Genomic DNA, 19,175 nt, shown 5'->3' on the forward strand with positions numbered 1-19,175 from the left:
TATAAGCCGATGCATTTGCGATTTTAGGACAGGATCTGCTAAAGTAGAGCCTGTTTTAAATACACGGTGAAATGGACATTTATGTAATGGTTACATGCAGCAGGAGCATCCATTGTAGAATCATAAACATCTAAAAATATCAACAGGCCAACATGGGCATATAAATGTTCGTATGCTAGCATATCTATGCTTGCTATGACCTGCACTATTAGATGCTATGAAATAGCAACATATGTCAGAACATGTCTATGTCAGTCATTTTAGAAACATTTATTTTTCTTGAACCTGTCACAAAGCCCAATATCCCTTACCTGTTTCACTTGGGGGGTGCTGGGGGGGGGGGGGGAATATCAACTAAGAGGGCAACCTTCCCTAACCCCTGCAGTGAAGTACTGGTCACCAGGAGCACTTTTCTGAAACCTAGACATTACGCCAGCCCCGGCCCCCTTTTGTTGCAGCTGGTAAAATGGGCCCTAAATGACTTATAAAACCCTATACAAGCAATAGAAGATAGATATTATACTCTGCTCATTAAAAAAAAAAAAATCACAATTCCCCAGGTACACAACAAAGATAATATACAAGTCAAAAAGATATACATACAATAACTAGGGTTTTATAAGATAAATTAATTTTTGTATAACCTAGGGGCATCTATAAATCCCTACGCACGTAGGCTTCATTAATTTTTTATCTGTGTCTGTCATCTGCAGAGGAGATGAGAGAGGAAGGCAGTTTGAAAAGTATAATTCCTTAATCATTATGTTACCATAAATCAATTTAACTAATAAGAACTTCTATACTGTATCAGACCAAAGGTATGTGAGTGTCATATATGCAGTGTGTCATGTATATGCACATCATCCATCAGGTGTGTCCTGACTGAATGAAGGTTTAGAAAGACTTCCCATTATCCTAAATTCTTTCGGCAGTTTGTTCCATTAAAATATACTTGCAACTAAAAATGATCCAAGTCTGAGCAAGATGACAACACCGAGAACTTGGTAACTGTAGCTACCTAGTGTTCTCAGACTGTAATGTGCATATAGGAGTATATGGTTTCAAACCTGATGTTCAAGGGAACATTCCCTGAGAGTCATGTGAACAAGACAAAAGTTTTTCAATTTCACTTTTGACCAGATTAATAACCATTGTGAAGACAACAATATCAGATTAATACGCTCATAACAGGGGGAACTAGTCAGGAGTCTAGCAGCTGAGTTTTGAATGGATTGCAAAGCTTTTAACATGTTATATGGTAATCCAAGTACGAACAAATTACAGTAGACTACACGGACTAATATTAGCACTTGGAATTGTTCTAAATCCGATACTGAAAAGATCATTTTAAGTTTCCGACAGAGTCGCAACCAAAAATATGAAGTAGAAATTAAAGCAATCTTCATGAGATGCCCAAGTCTGCACCTGCCTTGCACTGGGCACCTGGCCAGGCTCTAGGCAAGAGTGCCAAAGTACAGGAATTCTCCTACTCTCTGGGACTGCTTCCTCCCCTGATGGGCTAGGCAAGAGCACCACATCAGTCAGTGCCAGCTCCAACACCCAACGAAGCTCCGGCGTCAAACACCTGATAAGCAGGGTATAGGTCTCCATGATTGGCTGGTGTGGCACCATGGTTGATACTGACACCAACACCCTCGATGCCTTGGCATTGCGTCGAGGCAGGATATGCTCCAGCTTCTCGTTACATGGCCTGGATTCACTCCTCAGGAACAGGCATCGGTAAAGGCATGGGCAGTGCCGGTACAGGGACAGCCTGTGAAGATGGAGCTGAATTGGAAACGGGGTACCAGCACTGGGGAGACCGGCACATCTGCACTGCTTCCACAAAGGAGGAGTGGTCCTCTTAGCACCAGTGCTTCTCTTGTACCGGAAATGCTGGTGTCCCGGAGCTCCTGGCACCATGCCTCAAGGAGAACCGATGTTGGTGCTTCTTCGCCTCCACTCAATGTGCAATATCGGGATCCCTTGGTGCCAACAAGAACAATGTGGAATTCTTGTGGGTCTTGGGTCTGATGATGCTTGTCCCGGTCAAGAGCTACTGATGTCAGACATCAGACAGGGGGGAAACCTCCTTGATGCTGATGTGTGCCAAAAAAACTACAAAAAATAAAGGCAACAGAAGAAAATTACAGAAAAATGGTCCTGTGCTACTAAAAGAAAAGGGCAGGTAGGCCAAACAAAAATTATTTCTCCATGAGGAGAAAAAAAATTGGCACCAGAGAGTCCAAAGGCACATCTTGTCTGCAGGTCCCACACTAGTCAGGCAGGCAGAAAGGCATGTGTACATGTATAGCTGGCCCTGCCAAAAGCTTCTAGAATAAATAGAACACTGGACGGCATCGGTACGGAAGCCCCATGGATGATGTCACCCACAAGCGAGTACATATTGTCATGGTTTCCTCAGAGAAAAGGGGAACCCACTTATAAAATTGCCACCTAAATGTGTTTTCTCCCCTGTACTTGTAGCCCCAATCAACTTACAGTGTCAAAAGTTGAAAACAAAATTTTGGATTCTCAGAACATGGGACATGACACCACTATGGAAACTAGTGGGATGGCCACAATTTGAAATGGAAGACTGGAGTCATCAGTATGTATCCTGAAATAAATTTCTTATAGCACAGACAAGTTTTGTTCCTACCTTTTGATACCGTGAGTGCCGGAGACCACTGTGATCTTAAAATATCAAGACATATACTACCATTGCTGTTGATGTTGGGATGATATATTTTTGTTGTAAAGGCAACCTGCAAGAACAAACATTATGACATTAATGGAAAATTGCTGGCTACTTAAGAGTATCCCAAAAATGATTTAAGGCAACAATAGTGTAAATGTGCAACCAAATTAAATTTCTAATATTTTCAATTGGATTTTGCTACTTTATACGTCTGACATTATTTGACTATTACAATCAAAGATGCACGACAAGGTTACCGTCACCAAGAATAGTGCTGTCACACAGAAAACTAAATAATACTTGCACTGCACTCAGATAAGCAGTGATATAAAAAAGCTTCAGGAGACCCTGCTTACTGCACACAAAACACAACATATACCATTGTTGATGGCAGTCAGAGCCAACATCATATTTTCAGATTTATATTAGTAAGCTTGGACTCCCGGTACTGCCCTGAGTGTGGATGCAACATGCATATGATTTGACTGCTCCTATAAATTCATGTTCCCTACTCTTCTCAGTGGCAGCTTAGTCCTGTGCAACACTCCCACTTCTTAAACTCATGTGTGCACGCCTCTTCTTGAGCATGAAGTGGGGCCGAGTCATTGCACTCTAAAAGCCCCTGGGCAGAATGATTCTCTTCAAGTTTTTCACAGGTTAGACAGCTGTGATGGGGCTGGTGGAGATCCCCAAGCCCCGCCAGCTGAAGACTCCCAGCATCTCTCCCTCCCCCCCAGGTGATCAGGGGGTCTCTTAATTCCACTCACCCAAGCCACTGGTAACTTTTAAGTCCTTTAGTTCTTTGCCTGCAGTGACTCATATCCACTGCTTGTGCCAGTCCTAAGTCTTTCCTCTGATGCAACTTCTTGTTTGTGGGACCAGAAAGTTGCATCAGAGAGAAGGCTGAGGAGGCGGGGGGGGGGGGGGGGGGGGGGGGGGCCCACAAGCAGCAGGTATGAGTCGCTGCTTGCAGCTACTGAAGAACTAAAGAACTTAAAAAGGCACCAGGAAGTTGGGGGAGTGGCGTTAAGAGTCCCCTGATCGCCTTAAGGGGAGGAGAGGAAGAGATGCTAGGAAAGTACGGGATTCTCGTGCTCACCCACTTTGGGCTCAGGCCTGCTCAAAATTGAGTGTCTAGCTACACCTCTGGATTCACCGATAAAGTTACACATTATGGACTAGATTCTATTTATAGTGTCTGAAAAACTGACACCGAAAAAAATTCCACCTAGGCGTATTCTATAGACAGCGCCTACACTTAGGCGCTGTTTATAGAATACGTCTAGCGGCCATGACAGTGTCCAACTCTAGGTGCAGCTATTTATGCTACGCAAAACTTGGTGTAAATGCCAACGCTTAAGTTAGAGTACACCTGCGCTGCACCTATAACCCTGTGCATAGTTTTTCGGAATGCCCACGGCCTGCCCATTCCATGCCCACAGCCACGCCCCCTTTTCAACAGATTGCATTTGAATTTTTGCACCTGAAGTTTTGCACCGCTTTGCAAAATGCACATAAAATTCTAATTAATGCCAATTAGTGCTGATAATTGCTTAACATCCAATTATCAGTGCTGATTGGCTTGTTCACTCATTACTCACATTGTTATGAAATAAAATTCGATTTCCACACAGAAATCTCAGCATGATATATAGAATCTGGGGGTATATGGCCAACAGTGAATCCAAAGCTGCTTGCTGTTTCCTTTAACCAGCTGGACTATTATGGACTACCTTTTTTATACCTGCACAGATGTTGCCAGATCTGTGATGATGCTTTATATGCAAAAGGAAGTCCAATTTTGAAGCATAGCAGCTACATATTGTTTTTAATTTCTATCCTATTAACCTGTTTGAAAGCCACTCTGGGCATTTCTTTCAGGTCTGATAAGGTGGAATATACCCTGAAATAGATATAGAATTTTGTGCATTCTGCATTGAAAGAGGAAGTCCCACCATGCAGAGATTCAGGATACTTGTTCTAGTGATTCATGGGCATGTTATGCTGTTAACAAAACTAGAGTTTTATGTTAAACTGTACCTGTTGTACATTGCCTTGGGTTAATCTCTTCTAAAAGGTGGTTAATAAATTGCAATAAATAAATATAACCAAAAAATGCAATGGCTCGGCTATTGAGGAAAGGGCTATAAAATGGAGAACTTAAGCAGTAATAGGAAAAGTTTAGGGGGAAAAAACTATGTAAAAATGAGAAAGAATTGCTTTGTGGGAAAACAGCTGAAATACCATATGTGCTAGCATTCACTGTTATATTGTGACTTATGCATATTAATTTTGGGAATTGTATTATAATAAAATATAAGCATGGTAGGTGGAAGGAAGAAACAGAATCAGTGTCTGTTTGGAGATTAATACTTTCTGAAAGAAATTTAGCAGGTATTCAGCTTCTGACACCTGAACTCTAGGTCTTTCCTGTCTCTAGTAATTTATGATGGTATAATATTATAAATTAGAGCTTCTGTTCTTAGATGTTTATAAATTAAAAACTTAGGTTTATTTTCCAGCTAATCAGATGTTCTTTGAGGGTACAAACAATTTGTGTTTCAGTGTTTTTGTGCCACAGGTACTACTGGATACCTTTTCCAGTGGAATCAAATATATGTCTGTCACTTTGCTTCTGTTTCTCTCTACAAATCCCAATTTTCTATTTGGTTTTATTTTGTTTTGTAATCTAAAAACCTATTGAGTGTGTGTGTTCTATTAAATTTAAAAAAAAATACTATTTCAGTTTAACTGGCCCACTGTTGCAATGCTGAAATGCTTCATCATAACCACGAAGATAACATTGGTTAAGTTTCTTCAAACTCTGCTGGCTGCTTACCTTTGGTGGTTTGAAAGGGTAATCTGTAGGAAAGTGAATAGTCAGGAAGAAAACACCACCTTGGTAAGGGCTATCATTCTAGAATGACAAAATGTCAGGCATCAAGTCATCAGAGAGAACCAGAAAAAAAATCAAATGAGACAGAGACAGAAAGAGAGAGAGAGAGAGAGAGAGAAAGCAAAACAGATGAAATCAATGGATGTTGTACTCACCGGCCCCATGATGGTGGCCTGCCAATGGAACACTAAAAGGGTGGGGGAATGGACAAAAAGCAAAAAGTCTTTTATATAGTAAATACCACTGTCACATTGATAACTCCAGATCTAAACAAACATATTTCTGTATGTAATCTACTTTAGGATTTTTACTTTGTTACAAGACACCTTAAATGAGGCTCATGAAATTTCCCTTCATACTTCTGCAAGATATTTACTTGAAAGTTTTTAAATGTCCTAAAACAGAACCTAAAAATCTGTCCTTCCCATATCCTTGCATATTTTTCTAACAAACTTAGTTACACACGATGAACCTTTTTTTTTTTTTAGGTCATCTGCATTAACATATTAAATATACAGAATTTCCACTTTAATGGGTACTCATAAAATATCAGTTGAAAGCTGTACCTCTTGAATATCAAGGAACCCATTTACTAAAGTGTGGTAACTCTAGCAAATTACTATGCAGTAACTGCAAAACCTAACACATGCTAACTGTAAAACTTCTGAATTAAATCATTAATGGTATCCCCAGTAGTTTCCCATACAACTAACACAGAAAACATTTTCACATTAAGAACTGATTTCTATAAATGGTGCCTAAAATATTGGCACAAAAAAAAACACACCAAAAAAAACACAAAACACACTAACGTCTATAAACAGCATTTAAAGTTAGGCGCAGTTTATAGAATAGCATTTAGAACCGGGAACCACAACTATATTTAGGCATGATCATTTACACCAACAAAACCTTGGTGTAAATTCTCATGCCTAAATTAGGCACACATCCCCCTAATTCTATAACTGCATGCATAAAATATAGGAACATCCCTGAACCACCCATGACCCTCCCATAGTCGTGTCCTCTTTTTGAACCCATGCATACAATTTACGCATGTAAATTTTAATTCCAATTAACACCAATAATTGCTTAAGATTTCAATCACTGGCACTAATTGGCTCGTTATTCAACTAAATATGTGCAACTTTTTTTTTTACTTTATAAATATGTGCAACTTTTAACACTTTTTATAGAATTCGGGGGGTAACTGCATGGCAGATAAAGTGATGTAATTTGCTACAACTCGAGGTGGTAACTATATGGCACAATTCCTGCCCCTTCCGCATTAGGCAGTTAATACTGATACTATTGCATACTATTAAGGTGTCATGATGTTAGTGTGCAATAATTCCCACATTAAGCAGATAAAGCGAAGTTATTTACGTGCGTCTGGTAGCGCTATACAAATGCTAATAATGCTAATAATTTACCCAAGGCAGGTGTTCTCTGAGGACAGCAAGCATATATTCTCACATGTGGATGATGTCATCCACAGAGCCCTGTGCAGACACTGCTATATTCCACTGCTACTTTAAAACTTTGTGGTAGTGCCCCCCACTGCACTTGTGCGGGTGCCTTCCTACCAAATACTCGAGAATGGGACAAGCAGTATAACACTAACGCTAAGAAGGGGAGGTGTGAGGGATGTGAAAATATATGCCTACTGTCCTCGGAGAACATCTGCTACAGGTAAGTAACTTTGCTTTCTCCGAAGACAAGCAGGCATGATATTCTCACGTGTGGGACTCACTAGCTATCAGGCTCACAAATCTAATAATGAACCCAGCAACTAAGGAAAAAGTGAGCCTGGTTGATAAAAGGGCCAGAGGACGGAGTTGTCATTCAAGTAATAAAAAGATTTTGCAGGACCAATTGTCCAAACCAGCTATCCCACCTAGAATACTGCTCCAGACAGTAGTGAGCAATGAATCCATATAAATTATAAATTACTCAGATAGTACATAAGTAATATCAAATCAACAATAGGGAGATAATTATATATGGCGTTATCAAACAACTCTATTTATTTAGTCTTAACATTTATGAAGATTAAATGCCTATTAAGAGGAAAAAGCCTCTAGAAGCCTCCAGTGAATACTATTTGTTTTTGTATTTCACTATGGAGAGCTGGACTTCATCATCGGCTTACAAAAAACCTCTTTTAAGCATCATAGTTAAATGTCATTATTTCTTATAACATGGAACTAGCACTAGTGTTTTAATTAGCTACTTAGCTTCGAGCAGAGTCAAAATTTGACTGGTCGAACCCCGACCTACGATGGCCGTCGTTTCGAGAGACCTGCTTCAGGGTACGGTAGTTCGTTGCATCTAGGACAAAATTATGAAGGTTAATCACAAACTTATCTTCATTAAAACTGTCTTTTTATGAAAAAAGTTTTTCGTACCTCTGCTCGGAAGCGCTAGAACTGTGCAGTGAATAGACCTAAAATGGCTACTCCTTTTAAAGACTACGTCAGACGCCTTTGATACTCGTGGCCAACCAGCTTGGGTTTCAAGGGACCATGTCTTATTTAGCATGATTTATTTAAAGAGATATTGTTCTTCAAAAGATCAATAGATCAAGTCAAAAAAAGATATTTTTAATCCTATTTTGTTTTTAGTTTTCTTATTACTTTAAAGACCTTGCCAGATAGAATAATTCGAAGAAAAGGATTATATTTATCATTTAGAAAAAATCTACATTTTATCATTTAGAAAAAATGTATATTTTATCATTTAGAAAAAATGGCTCCATTCTATTTTACCATTCAATCCTTTAGGTGTTAAAGAATTTAAACGGAATATCCATCGTTGTTCAGTTTGTAAAAGTAAAAATTTTTTATTTCTACCTAACTTATTGCCAAATTCTGTAATTTGTTGTAACACAAAACATCTTAGTTGCTCAAACGTATGCCCTTCCTGGGTACAATGATTAACCAAAGGTGAATTAATTCTCTTGGTAGTAATAATGCTCCTATGTTCTATTAAACGGACCCGTAGAGAGCGTGTGGTCTGGCCTAAATAGATCTTATCACAAGGGCAGATAAGACAGTAAACAACAAAGTCAGACTTACAATTCGTATTGATTTTTAAAACATATTTTTTAGTTGTCTGTGGGTGTACGAAACTAAATGATAAATATAATCCTTTTCTTCGAATTATTCTATCTGACAAGGTCTTTAAAGTAATAAGAAAACTAAAAACAAAATAGGATTAAAAATATCTTTTTTTGACTTGATCTATTGATCTTTTGAAGAACAATATCTCTTTAAATAAATCATGCTAAATAAGACATGGTCCCTTGAAACCCAAGCTGGTTGGCCACGAGTATCAAAGGCGTCTGACGTAGTCTTTAAAAGGAGTAGCCATTTTAGGTCTATTCACTGCACAGTTCTAGCGCTTCCGAGCAGAGGTACGAAAAACTTTTTTCATAAAAAGACAGTTTTAATGAAGATAAGTTTGTGATTAACCTTCATAATTTTGTCCTAGATGCAACGAACTACCGTACCCTGAAGCAGGTCTCTCGAAACGACGGCCATCGTAGGTCGGGGTTCGACCAGTCAAATTTTGACTCTGCCCGAAGCTAAGTAGCTAATTAAAACACTAGTGCTAGTTCCATGTTATAAGAAATAATGACATTTAACTATGATGCTTAAAAGAGGTTTTTTGTAAGCCGATGATGAAGTCCAGCTCTCCATAGTGAAATACAAAAACAAATAGTATTCACTGGAGGCTTCTAGAGGCTTTTTCCTCTTAATAGGCATTTAATCTTCATAAATGTTAAGACTAAATAAATAGAGTTGTTTGATAACGCCATATATAATTATCTCCCTATTGTTGATTTGATATAAGTTAAACTCAATTGATTTTGGGAGATAACTTCTTTCTATGATTTAGTTTAATATCAGTACATAAGTAATGCCACACTGGGAAAAGACCAAAGGTCCATCGAGCCCAGCATCCTGTCCAGGCCAAGGGCACCTGGCGAGCTTCCCAAACATACAAACATTCTATACTTGTTATTCCTGGAATTGTGGATTTTTCCCAAGTCCATTTAGTAGTGGTTTATGGACTTGTTCTCTAGGAACCCGTCTAACCCCTTTTTAAACACTGCTAAGTTAACCGCCTTCACCACGTTTTCCGGCAACAAATTCCAGAGTTTAATTATGCGTTGGGTGAAGAAAAATTTTCTCTGAAGTGTTTTAAATTTACTACACTGTAGTTTCATCGCATGCCCCCTAGTCCTAGTATTTTTGGAAAGTGTGAACACTACTACTACTACTATTACTACTATTTAGCATTTCTATAGCGCTACAAAGCATACGCTTCACATCCACCTCTTCCACTCCACTCATTATTTTATATCTCTATCATGTCTCCCCTCAGCCGTCTGTTCTCCAAGCTGAAAAGCCCTAGCCTCCTTAGTCTTTCTTCATAGGGAAGTCGTCCCATCCCCACTATCATTTTAGTTGCCCTTCGCTGCACCTTTTCCAATTCTACTATATCTTTCTTGAGATGCGGTGACCAGAATTGAACACAGTACTCAAGGTGCGGTCGCACCATGGAGCGATACAACAGCATTATAACATCCTCACACCTGTTTTCCATACCTTTCCTAATAATACCCAACATTCTATTCGCTTTCCTAGCCGCAGCAGCACACTGAGCAGAAGGTTTCAGTGTATTATCGACGACGACACCCAGATCCCTTTCTTGGTCCGTAACTCCTAACGTGGAACCTTGCATGACGTAGCTATAATTCGGGTTCTTTTTTCCCACATGCATCACCTTGCACTTGCTCACATTAAACGTCATCTGCCATTTAGCCACCCAGTCTAGTAAGATATAGTGATATTAGAAAAGGTTCAAAGAAGAGTGACCAAAATGATAAAGGGGATGGAACTCCTTTTGTATGAGGAAAGGCTAAAGAGGTTAGGGCTCTTCAGCTTGGAAAAGAGACTGATGATTGAGGTCTACAAAATCCTGAGTGGTATAGAACGAGTAGAAGTAAATCGATTTTTACTTGTTCCAAAAGTACAAAGACTAGGGGACACTCAAGAAAGTTACATGGAAATACTTTTAAAACAAATAGCAGGAAATATTTTTTCACTCAAAGAATGTTAAGCTCTGGAACTCTTTGCCGGAGGATGTGGTAACAGCGGTTAGCATATCTGGGTTTAAAAAAGGTTTGGACAAATTCCTGGAGGAAAAGTCCATAGTCTGCTATTGCCTTGAGATTTCTAGTACGGAGTGTTGCCACGATTTGGGCTTCTGCCAGGTACTTGTGACCTGGCTTGACCTTTGATTGGAAAACAGGATACTGGGCTAGATCGACCACTGGTCTGACCCAGTATGGCTATTCTTATGTTCTTATGTAGACGACTACATTGCCAACTTACACATTTCTTCAATGGAGGCAGAACATGAATGGGCAACTGAAGCTGCCATGGCTCTTACACTGTGAGTGGTGGCACAGCCATGAAGTGTCAGCCCAGCCTGAGCATAAGTGTAGGAGATACAGTCAGCAAGCCAAGTTGAGATAGTTCATTTGATGATGGGAATCCATAATCTGTTAGGGTAAGTGGGTGAAAGGCGTACAGAAGGTCTATTCCCCAAAATGGAGCAGGAAAGCGTCTGGAGCTACACAGTTGAGAGCATAGATTCTGGAACAAAAGCAGGGAAGCTTGCTGTTCTGATGAGAAGTGAACAGGTCTATTACTGGGGTCCCCCCACTGCTGGAATATTTGACAAGCCACAGGCATGCTGAGACTATCTGCAAAGCTGAAGGACTCTTCTCAATTTGTCTGCCACAGGATTCTGTTGCTGGCTAGATAAACAACTCAGAGATGTTTTGAGAAGCTGTCCAAGTCCATACCTGGCTAGCTTGTTGACAGAGGTGGTAAGAACCTATAATACATCGCAACCCGGCTGTCCGTGTGAACGAGAATTATCTGATTGATGATGCGGTCTTGGAAAGTTATTAGAGTGTTCCAGACTGCTTGCAATTGCAGGTTGATATGATGTTGGGTTTTTTCTGTGGGGACCAAGAACCTTGTGTATAGAGACCACTGAGATGAGCTCCCCAACCCTACCATGGAAGCATCCATGGTGAGGACTTTGTGATGTGGAAGGGGCTGAAATGGAAGTCTCCGGGTAAGATTCTGGGGGACCATCCACCACTGGTAAAGAGTGGTGTAGCTGTGGAGTAACTCTAATATGGGTCGAGAGGAATCTTGTGTCTTGAGACCACTGAGAGAAGAGCCCACTGAGGTATTCAAAAATGGAATCAAGCCAATGATGTTACGTGGACTTGTTGAAGCTATATGGCCAAGTAGACGGTGCATCTGATGTGCAGATACTTGGGATGGATCTGGATATCTGGGCGGAAAGATGCATTATACTGTCCGTTCTCAGTTGAGGGAGGAAGGCTTGACCTTGAGTAGTTTCCAAGAGAGCCCTGATGAACTGTAAGATCCGAACTGGCTGAAGATGTGATTTGGGGTAATTTAACACAAACCCAGGGAGTTCTAGGAGACATATGGAGGAGAGAATTGAAGTCTGTGCTGCCTCTCGGGAGGCTGCCTTGATTAACCAATTGTTGAGGAAGGGGAAGACGTGTAAGCCCCATTTGTGGAGCGATGCAGCTACCACTATCAAGCACTTTGTGAAAACTAGAGGAACAAAGCAAGCTGAATGATAAGACCTAGTACTGATAATGCAGAGTCTCACAGCAGAAAAACAGAACTTCCTATGGGCTGGGAGAATAGGTATGGGAGTGTATGCCTCCTTTAGATCTAGAAAGCAAAGCCAGTCGTTGAGTTGGATCATAGGGAGAAGTGATTCCAGGGGAACCAAATTTTTCTTTGAGTAGGAATTTGTTTAAATATCACAGATCAAGAATTGGTTGTAATCCCTCCCATCTTTTTTTGGTATAAGAAAGCACCTGGATTAAACCCTCTACCCCTCTCCGGAGGAACTGGTTCTATTGCATTCTGCTGGAGGAGGGCAGAGAGCTCCTCTTGAAGTACTATCTTTTGGAGGGAGCTGAAACGAGACTCTCTTGGTGGATGGTCAGGTGGTCTTTTTTCTCCCCAACATAGAGCGTAACCATGCTGGATGGTTTGTAGAACCCCAAAATCTGAGGTTATTAGTGGTCACCTCCATTGAAAGAGGATTAGTCTGCCTCCTACTGGCAGGTTTCTTGGCACAGACAACTGGATGGTGGCAATTCTCTCTAGGAAGGAGTCAAAAACTGGGTTGTTGTTTAGATTGAGAAGGGGTCTGTGACTTCTGCCCCCACTGCGAGCGCTGGGGCTTAGACCTTTGAGGAGGAGTATAACGACACTTAGATGTATAGTAATTAGAGTGTCAAAAACTTTCCACAAATCTTCTAGAAGAAGAGGTGGCAGACGGTTGTGGCCTGAACAGAGTTTTAATAGTATCTGTATGCTTTTTTATTAGATCAGCCACTTCCTCCAATTTGTCTTCAAATTAGTTGTCTCCCTAACAAGGGATATCTGCCAGACAGTCTTGGATGGCAGCTTCGAGGTTGGAAACTCTGAGCCAAGAAAGACGTCTCATTGCTACTCCCAAGTCAGAAATGCAAAAATAGACATCAAAGGCTTGCAGGAGGAAGGAAGTCTGCAAAGGAGAGAGTACTTCATATTAGAGACTTTAAGTAAACTGTAGAATAAAGTTGATAATCTAATAAACAGTTGGTTAGCATACAGGCCTGAAATTTCTCCTGCAAAAGTCTAATGTTCTAGCTTCTCTGCCTGGAAGAGCAGAAGGATAAGATCTTGCACTGTGAGTACGCTTTAAAGCAGATTTCACAACTAAAGAATAATGGGATAACTGAGTTTTTTCAAACCCAGTGCATTTCCGTATCCTGTACATTATATCAATTTTCTTTGGAGTAACAAACTGTTAGTGGAGTCTCCCAGTTTTTGATCAGAGTATTCTTCATGACTGTATGAAGTAGAACAGCGATTCCCTCTCTAGGACAGTCAATCTAGAACCTCAAAAAGCTCTGAACAAGATTCTTCCCCCATTTCATGAACAAAATCAGAAAAAGATATACTTTCTGAAAGAGACTTATATCTCTCAGACAGCAGAGAAGGGTCAGATGAGATGCAATAGGACTCAACTGAGAGGTCCAGCATGTGGAAGAGCGTGTCGACTTGAGCATTGGCACTACATGGAAAAGCGTCAAGGCAAATGAGACTCTGAGGCGGGAGAAAGTTCCTCTGCTGATGTTGACGCATGTGTCAGTCAGGATCCTGGTGCCTCAAACAGTAGATACCAAGCCAGTGTGCAAGATCTCTCCTGTGACTGCCTCTCCAATATATCAATGGGCTGGGCTGAGGCTACTGCAAGCACCCTGTAAGCCTAAAAAGACTGCACACGCAGTAGTCCTGACAGCTCATTTGAGCACAGCCCAGATTTCCTCCTGTAGAAGGCGATGCCTGAGGTACAGCTTGTGCAGGCATAGGAGATCTTGAGAACCTCAGAAGCTTTCATTGAGAAATAATTTGTAGAGAAGGAGAGCGGTCACTGCAGCATGTATGCTTCCCGTGTATCGAGGATGTTGATGCAGGGGAAGTGTCGGCGGAGAGCCTGGAAGGAGAACGATGGCAATCTTCTTAGGTTTTTAATGCTGCAGATCCCTCAATGCACATGGCATCAATAAGGACGTACAGTCCTTAAGTGGTCTTGGTGCCAAGTCCGATGTTGAACTTTACCAATGTTGCATCAGTGCATCTGATGTCAATGTAGACATTGCTGCAGGTTCCATGTCTAAAGCCAAATCCCCTGCCATGCTCGATGCTGATGCAGAATCAAAATGTTTTTTTTACACTGGACACTGGGGGCTTTAAGTATCCTCTTTTGCATGCACAGAGGCCACTTTGTATGTCCCAGTGCTTCGAGCCCAAGCACTGAATACACCAGACATAGGGGTCTGCGCCTGAAATGGTCCTAAAACTATGAATATACTGGGTTCCACACCCCAAAAGCTAACCCTGCAATTTGAATCTCAGGGTTTAGTACAGAGTTTAATAACTTTCCTTTAAAAAAGGGATACTGTTAACTTAGCAATGTAATACTGTCAAAGACGACTTCTTAAAGCCACTTGGCACACTCATTGACATGGAGGGAAAAATGGCTGATGAAGGTCAAAAGGCTCAAAAGCCTGGGGAGCTCGAGTGGTTCCGTACCCAAAAATGATTGATGCTCCCCAGCCAATTTAAGGGCTCAAAGGCAAAAAAAGGAAAAATGAAAGCAACAAATTGAACAAAATTACGAAAAAAAGAAAAATATGAGAAAAAAATATCCTGAAAAAGGGAAGCACTAAAAGGAAAAGTTTGATACAATTAGGAGAGATTAGAAACCAAACCTCTCTGCTCCACGGAAAATGCTAGATTGCCGGTCCCACACTCAAGCGTCGGGCGGGAAGGCACTTGTGCATGTGCGGTGGGGCACTGCCTCAGTTTTAAGGTGACAGTGCACTAAGGCAGTGTCCGCAGCTGACATCACCTACATGTGAGATCATCATGCCTGCTTGTCCTCGGAGAACAGACTTTAGTAAACAGGGTCCAAGTGAATTAGCCATAGGTGCCATTCTACACCCGTAAGAGATTCATTGAGTTCCCCGGATTGCACATGAGGGAAACAGGTGATATTGTGTGCCTAATTAATCCTGCTGTCTATGAAGAACACCTGCAACAGGTTAGCACTTTTGCTTTCTCAATTAGTAAACAGGACTGAATAAGGCACACAAGCAGATGATCCGGGGTTGCTCCAGATTCTTAGATAAATGTATCAGAGTTGATGAACAACTCAGTCCCATGATAATGCAAAAGTTGAACAGATCACAAAGACATATCCTGTCTTTAATGACTGAAAACGTGCAAAAGAAAGGGGTACTTCTTGATGCTGCCTCCCATGTTTTTTAGGGGACGCTGTGTTCTAGGGATGGGCTAACATTTGCAACTACAAGGAAAATATCAATGACATATCCCATGTCACTGCATGTCGTTAACCTGAATATGAGAAAACATTTTTTTTTTCATTTACCAATAGCGCACACGTTTTCAAAAGAGTATGCCTTATTTGGAAAAAGATGTGCTCTGTCCTGACAGTGCACCTTTGCGCATGTATGAGCTACCACATATGCATATGCTATCAGGAAAAGATTGTACACTACACAAATTTGTGACTGTGTCAAAAAAACACAACCAAAGCAAAAATGATTGAAATGAACATTTCTGGAAACATGTGAAACAACAATTTTCTGGTTGCCCGCTGCTCATTCCTATTGTGTTCTGCACCTACATGGGGCTGCTCTGGCCCCATCACAATGGCTGCAGCCAGAACTGAAGAGACTTCAAGGTGGTGGGGGATGGTAAGGGAGATTATCGTAGATGATAGCAGATAAAGACCTGTATGATTCATTGTCTGCCCAACAAAATAAACTCATAGCATAAGGAATGATGTGATACTTCATATATATAACTGATCTTCATTTGTTCTTGCCATTTTCAGGGCATAGACCATAGAAGTCTGTCCAGCACTATCCTTGTTCTAAAACTTCTGAAGTTGTCATCGAAGCCCCTCTCTAGCCCATCCAAATCTGTTCAACCATGATCAGGGCACAGAATGAAGAAGTCTGTCCAGCACTATCCTTGTTCTAAAACTTCTGAAGCTGAATCTGTCCAGCCATGATAAGGGCACAGACCGTAGAAGTCTGACCGGCACTGGCTTTGCTTCTCAATTATTGGCGATGCCACCTAATCACCACTAAGCTTCTTTAGATCCATTCCTTCTAAACAGGATTCCTTTTTTATCCCATGCATTTTTGAATTCCGTTACTGTTTTCATCTCCACCACCTCCAGCGGGAAGGCATTCCAGGTATCTACCACCCTCTCGGTGAAAAAGTACTTCCTGATATTATTCTTGAGTCGGCACCTCTTCAACCTCAGTTCATGTCCTCTAGTTCTACTATTTTCCTGTCTCTAGAAAAGGTTTGCTTGTAGATTAATACCTTTCAAATATTTGAATGTCTGTATCATATCGCCCATTTCCTTCTGGGTATACGTGTTCAGGTCATCAAGACTCTCCTCGTATGACTTGCTATGTAAACATCATACCATTCTTTTTGCTTTTCTCTGAACAGCTTCAGGTCTTTTTATGTCCTTAGCAAGATACGGCCTCCAAAACCGAACACAATACTCCAAGAGGGGCCTCACCAACCACTCGGACAGGGACATCAGCTCCTCCTTTCTTCGATTGCTTATATCCCTTTTTATGTATCCTTCTGGCCGTAGCACTGCTTTGTCACATTGTTTTGTTACTTTGAGATCCTCGGACACCATCATCCCAACATCCCTCTCCTAAGCCGAGCTTATCTATCTCTCAAAGGAGACATCCCAGATAAGAGAATTTCTGCACTCTAAGTGCATCACTCTATACTTCTTCACATTAAATTTTAACTGCCAGACCTTTGACAATTCTTCTAATGTATGTAGATCTCTTCTCATGATTTCTACTCTCTCCAGGGTATTCACTCTATTGGCTATCTTTGTGTCATCCGCAAAAAGGCAAACTTTTCATTTTAAACTTTCAGCAATGTCTCTCACAAATATATTAAACAGAATTGGCCCCGGCAATGACCCTTCTACTGCTTACCTTCCTTTCCTCTGAGAGGAATCCACTTTTCACCACCCTCTGTCGTCTGTTGGTGAACTAGTTTCCAATCCAAGATTGTGCTCATGTTGCCCCCTTAGTACCATGTATGACTATACTGGGTTCCACACCCATAAAGCTTACCCTGCAAATGGAATCTCAGGGTTTAGTAGAGTTTAATGACTTTCCTTTAAAAAAGGATACTGCTACCTTTGCAATGTTATATGTCAAAGAGGAAAAAATTTATATTTGAGATAAAATTATTTAAAAAAATCCTACTTTATTGTGATTAACATTCCAGGATCCTTAGAAGACAGAACTCTCCACAGAAGCCTGTACAATTGTCATTAAACAATTACTTACAGTCATCTCCCACTGGTCCTGCTGAACACTGTGCAGGTGGATCTCTTTGCAAATCTGTTAATTCCTATATAGGGAGAAAAATATAAGAAAGTGACAATTAGCAGGATACATATAAAAACACACAACCCAGCCTGATATTTAATAATATTCTGCATGGATTTAAAACAAAAACCTCCCAAATGTAATGTTAATACCTAGATTTCAAGTCTAAAAATGCTCTTCAAAGTTGATATACAGAAATCTGGAAAAACATCTGTGACCATCTCTGGGAATAGGTGACTAAAGTAGCAGATCCAAAGTGTTGAGAATGGATGATTTTTCATGTAATAAGCAGTCTGAGAAAGTTCCATATTTGAACCTTTGTAAATTTCTTTTTCCACATAAAAGGATGGTGTTTGGACTGCTGCATTACAAACTGTTTGACCTAACAGAATTCATTAAAATCTTATTTTTTGTTTCTGGTGACTTTAGTTATCTTTTTCTAGAGATGGTCACATTTATTTTATGCCCATGATATTTAACCAGCCCAAACTTAAAAAAGAAAAAGAATCCCGTCTCTATCCTGATCTTTATCAAATGTAGCTATTAAAATAGCTCTTTTAAATGTTTCCTATACAGAAGTTTCTAATAACCTGTTACATTCAAATTTCCTGTTGATGACAAAATATCAAAACCTTCCTTCCTTCAGTAGTGGTGTCTGGGTTTGGGGGCTAGAAGGGGTAGGGAAAGCTGAAAAGGTAAAACACAAATGAAGCAGGTGAGGGTGAAAACGTTCTGACTACGACACAAACTCTCAGCTTTCTCTCCTAACAACGCTCTCTCGCCACTCTCCAACTGCACAAAATCACTAATGGGTCTGAAGACGACTTCCCCCTTACCCTGGTTGCTTTTATTTCAGGTCTAACTAAGGACGCTCATGTTCCGACCCATGCGAAACCATTTTGCTAGCCATTATACGCTGGGGGCACCCATCTCGTAACACCGCCCATAACACGCCCCCTGTGGGGACGACCATAGATGCGCGTCCTCGCGCTGAGGACGCCCTTATGGCCGTTTCGATTATTGGATTTGGGTGACCTTCTTTCATGGGGTCGCCCATGTACCTTTTGTGTTGCTTTTGGACGCCTTTTTTATTTTGAAAATGAGCCTGCAAGTGCTTCCACATTAACTCTGCGATAACTAGTTAGCATGTGCTAATGCAAATGCACTAGCTGGTAATGTTGACTCAACCACCACAAAGATATGTGGAAACTACATTGTTAAATGTATTTTGTATCTCAAACCCAACCTTTTAGAGACAGGTTGAATAGTAACTGGAGCTAGTCACATATTAAGTTATTGGTCATGCAACAGGCCATGTACAGGGACTGCTACTGTAGCCTTTGGAGTGTCCATGAAGTTTAAAAGGCTGAATGTATTAGATCTACGTTCTGCTTCTTCTAAAAGGTAAAGGAATCACTTGGGACATGTGTTGAACAAACTTCTGGCAAGAATTATCATCACATATGAAGTTGTTGGTCATGCAAGAG

General features: G+C 40.7%; 1 protein-coding gene across 5 annotated transcripts in view; it reads right to left on the reverse strand.

The window, feature by feature from the left end:
• UBE2D4 (ubiquitin conjugating enzyme E2 D4 (putative)) overlaps window positions 1–19,175 on the reverse strand; it is a 79,749-nt gene that overhangs the window by 43,057 nt on the left and 17,517 nt on the right. For all 5 annotated transcript variants that reach the window (XR_003941982.1, XR_003941981.1, XR_003941980.1 and 2 more), the window contains exons 2-5: window positions 17,647–17,710; window positions 5,753–5,784; window positions 5,541–5,618; window positions 2,663–2,768 (exon numbers count right to left, since the gene is read on the reverse strand). Coding sequence is in view for 2 of the 5 variants with exons in the window: in XM_030201770.1 (XP_030057630.1) it covers window positions 2,663–2,768; window positions 5,541–5,618; window positions 5,753–5,784; window positions 17,647–17,710 (280 nt within the window). In the remaining 3 variants the exon portion in view is untranslated. The remainder of the gene's footprint in view (window positions 1–2,662; window positions 2,769–5,540; window positions 5,619–5,752; window positions 5,785–17,646; window positions 17,711–19,175) is intronic.

This window comes from Microcaecilia unicolor, chromosome 4 (assembly GCF_901765095.1).
Source record: "Microcaecilia unicolor chromosome 4, aMicUni1.1, whole genome shotgun sequence".
Lineage (NCBI taxonomy): Eukaryota > Metazoa > Chordata > Amphibia > Gymnophiona > Siphonopidae > Microcaecilia > Microcaecilia unicolor.